Here is a 3,598-nt window from a genome sequence, read left to right as displayed (position 1 = left end):
TGTAAATCCTATTTGCTACAGCACATCAATAGGATCTAACTGTTGATGTACAGGCAGAGATTCTTAATAAGTGAAATGCACTAAAAAAAGGCTTTGGTCTTTTTCAGTGCTTTGTCTTACAACTCAAGTGTTTTCCTTCTTTAAAAACACACACAAGTGATTGCATAGTGCAAGGTATGAGTCTGGTTGACTAAGAAATTATTCTGCCTGTTACCTAAAAGAATTTCCTTTCACCAATAAATAGAGTTCCCAGTTCTGCATTTAGGGCATCATCAGGAATGACATCACCCTCCATAAATTCATCTCCAAGTTTCTTCCACCAGGGCCCGCGAGTGTATTTCAGCATGGTGTTGTGGGATTGTCTTGCCTTGGTAGCTACTGGGACTGACCGACTCTTGAAGACATCAAGATCTTTTTCTGTGATCTCTGCTAGCCCTGGAGCATCTGTAAGAACAAAGAGAACAGTTTTCTGTATTTCACTTGCAGTTTTAAGAGTATTTCAAAGGAAAAAAGAAGGTGCACTACTCTCTCACTTCCCACTGTCCTGAGTCACCGCTTTCCCCATGCTGGCATTACAATCTGATGGCTGCATGATAAACCTGGCTGGAGAAGAGATCCAAAGAAAGGCTAAAGAGAAAAAATAAATACATAATGGGGGAGGGAGAAGAAGAGGGAAAGCAGAACTGCTTCATTCAGGTGCAGTGGTGGCTGCAAAATGACTTCTTGTGAAACTACAGCCTAAGAGAAGAGTTGTTCGTGGTCACTGCTGCTGGATCAGCGCTCCTGGTGCAGGGTGACATCACCATAGTGTTTCCCCCACTCTGGCGCAGCAGCACTGCGTATTCCCTGCCTGGGGGACCCAGCACAGCATGTGTTGCTGATTTGCCTGTTCAGGGAGCAATGAGCTGCAGTGACACAGCACGTGACAGCCTAAATAACAGAATTCAGTAACTTGCTGGATTTTGTCCGGCTTGGGTGCTCTCTGGTGGCTGCAATTTGCTATTCGTGCTCTTTCACTCCAGACTACTTGTCTGGAATCAAGACAGCACAATCGTGAATTCTGAATTCCATTTCAAATAAAGAAGGCCAGAGAAAATGAAACCATGACACAGAATTCACAGCTCAAAGATTTCCCTCTTTACCTGGAAGAGGCGAGAGCACTTCACCCAGCAACTCGCTTAAAACACAAGAGAACAAAGCAGAACAAAAGTACAGGAAGAGGCTGTGTGAGATCCCCTTCTCAGAAATTTTAAGACCTTCTACAGGGCCTTAAACTCTCTCTGTATCAGAGACTTATAGCAAAAGAATAAGATGCTACTTGAAAAGCAGGTGTGCATACCTAACCTGTAGCAACACCCCAATAATCTCTAGCAAAGCCTGAACCTCAGCATAAGGCATACCACAAAGGAAGACAGACTTCAGTTCTGAAATGAGGTTTTACCTCTGTTCCCTCTAATTTTCTCTCTAAATTAGTTTAATCCAAACGGTAATCAAAACTATGACCAGAGCAGTCACATACTCATTAGCAGCTCCACATCGGTGTTGACCTGAACCAGTAACGTCTCTCTCCGCTGTGCTGCCCTCTGATCCACTCTGCTCCTCAACAGGAACTGTGCCAGCTTTTCCTGGGCCTGCATATGTAATTCCTTACTCATTTCTTCTGACATTTGGGAAGCCTGGAGAAAATTAACACTTTGTTACCATTAGGACCTGGCTGGTTTAAACCATTTGGGGGCAGAAAAATGTCTGAACAAGGAATGTAAATGCTGTTCTTAATTAATGCTAACTTAATAATTCCGCTTCCTCTGCAGCTTTCTCCAAAGCTATCCATCATCAAGTATATAAATTTCCCAATTACACTTTGCTTTGACCCTTTTTATTAGATTAATGGTTAAAATCCCCAATATCCTAGTCTCTGGCTCTCAAACAAGCAGGGTTAATATGTGCATAGCTCAAATGAATTATCTTGATCAGAATTTATGAATCCAAATGTATTTCATCCCTACAGTATTCTACCTTGCATCATTAACGCAAATTACAAAGTGACTAAGAAACAGACCGGATGCAATTTGATGTAGTCATCCACCTTCTGCTGCAAAGCCAGTCTCTGCTCATCAGTCAGTCCCTTGGGATCTTTCCAAGGAGAGAGAGTTCTCCTCCTTCTTCGTTTTTCCAAGAATTTACAAGCCTTTGTAAAGGACATATGAGAATATGACAATCACAGACAGGAGATTTGTGTTCTCACTTTGTAATCAATCAGTGAAAGAAGAATGTTTCACAGTGGCATCTGTTAAAGCAAAAATGTAGCTATGATCTTGAAAAGACAACACCCACCAGTTAGATGACTGCTAAATAGTGAGTAAGAACACTCACTCATAACTCACTACTGACTGTCTGTAGGGTGGTGAAATTCCAGCCTCAGGTTTCAAAGAGCCAGCGCTTGTATTTTAGTTACAAGACTGTGTCAGACTTTGTAACCTGTGCAAGGTTTAACCCATCTAAGCAACTTGTGGCTCTAGACTATCAACTTCTGAACAATATTTTAATAAATTATGGCCACATCGACAGTAAGAGAATAAGTGGAGCTTTTTAAGGCATCGCAATAATGCACTCGTTCCTATCCAATGTTAGAACAAAGTGCGTAGACTTACTGCTCTCTGAATGATGACGGCTGCTTTATACTCCTTAACGGATTGTCTCTGCTGATGAAAATTTCTTCTTGCTCTATACCCTCGCCAGAATCTCTGGATAGTTAATGCTGATTTCCCCTCCATTTCCTCCATGTACTTATTTACCTGACCTACAAATGTAACAAAAATCCAGTTAAAAGACTGTAAGTTGGGGTCTCTTCAAAACTTACATTTTTAATCCTCAAAGTAGATAGTACCAAAAAACTTGGGGGGTATCAGTTAAAAACTCCTCTTCATCCAAGGTGCACTAGCTGTGGGCCATGCCTGAGTCTGGGAGCTGCAACGGAGCTTTGTAACGCAAGAAAACTGGGTCTCACTTTCTCCTGTACTACTCCGCAGGTAGCAGATCTTGACCAGTAGTTACAGAGCCCTTGCAGAATTAGCACGTTCTCTGTCAGACTGTTGGGTCAGGAGACAGAGTAAGACTCACAGTGCAAACAGCCATGAGAGATTAGGAAATATCTTTGGGGAAACTGTTCTCAAGGAGACCCAGACAGTTTAATCTCGTGATACAGTTTAATATACATCATACTGGCATGGATTATTTCCAGTAAGGCCAGCTGTCGCTCATGGAAGAGTCTCATGGCTCTCTGTCTCTGAAGTTGCACTTGCAGTCTTAGAGCTTCATCTTCCTTCTGGTTTTTTAAATGCTGCAGCTCCTGTTCCCGTTTAGCTCTGCAATACACAAATATATTAACAATTAGTTTAAGTTGTACATTCTTAAAAAGCATCTCTCTTTTGAGTTAATGGTCCAGCATCAAGGGAAGAAATCCACAAAATAATCTGCCATCCCAGCTGTTGGCTGCAGGACCACACCAAGCAAGGACAAATCGCCTGCAAGCTACCAAATGACCACGCTATCTATAGCCATGACAAATCCTGAGCCACTCACTCATGATCATCATCAT

At 42.1% G+C, this 3,598-nt stretch overlaps 1 protein-coding gene across 1 annotated transcript; it reads right to left on the bottom strand.

The window, feature by feature from the left end:
• Positions 1 to 214: 214 nt before the first annotated feature.
• On the bottom strand, positions 215 to 3,365 carry LOC104498894 (IQ calmodulin-binding motif-containing protein 1-like; the record flags this gene model as incomplete). The annotated part of the gene is made up of 5 exons (XM_010142329.1): positions 215 to 444; positions 1,520 to 1,676; positions 2,060 to 2,188; positions 2,652 to 2,800; positions 3,223 to 3,365. Coding segments are annotated over 5 exons (808 nt in total), but the record flags the coding sequence as incomplete, so codon positions are not given.
• Positions 3,366 to 3,598: the final 233 nt, after the last annotated feature.

The sequence above is a fragment of the Buceros rhinoceros genome, unplaced genomic scaffold (assembly GCF_000710305.1).
Source record: "Buceros rhinoceros silvestris isolate BGI_N320 unplaced genomic scaffold, ASM71030v1 scaffold9148, whole genome shotgun sequence".
NCBI lineage: Eukaryota > Metazoa > Chordata > Aves > Bucerotiformes > Bucerotidae > Buceros > Buceros rhinoceros.
The sequence above is the reverse complement of the archived record's forward strand: the minus strand, read 5'-3'. Positions and strand labels throughout refer to the sequence as shown.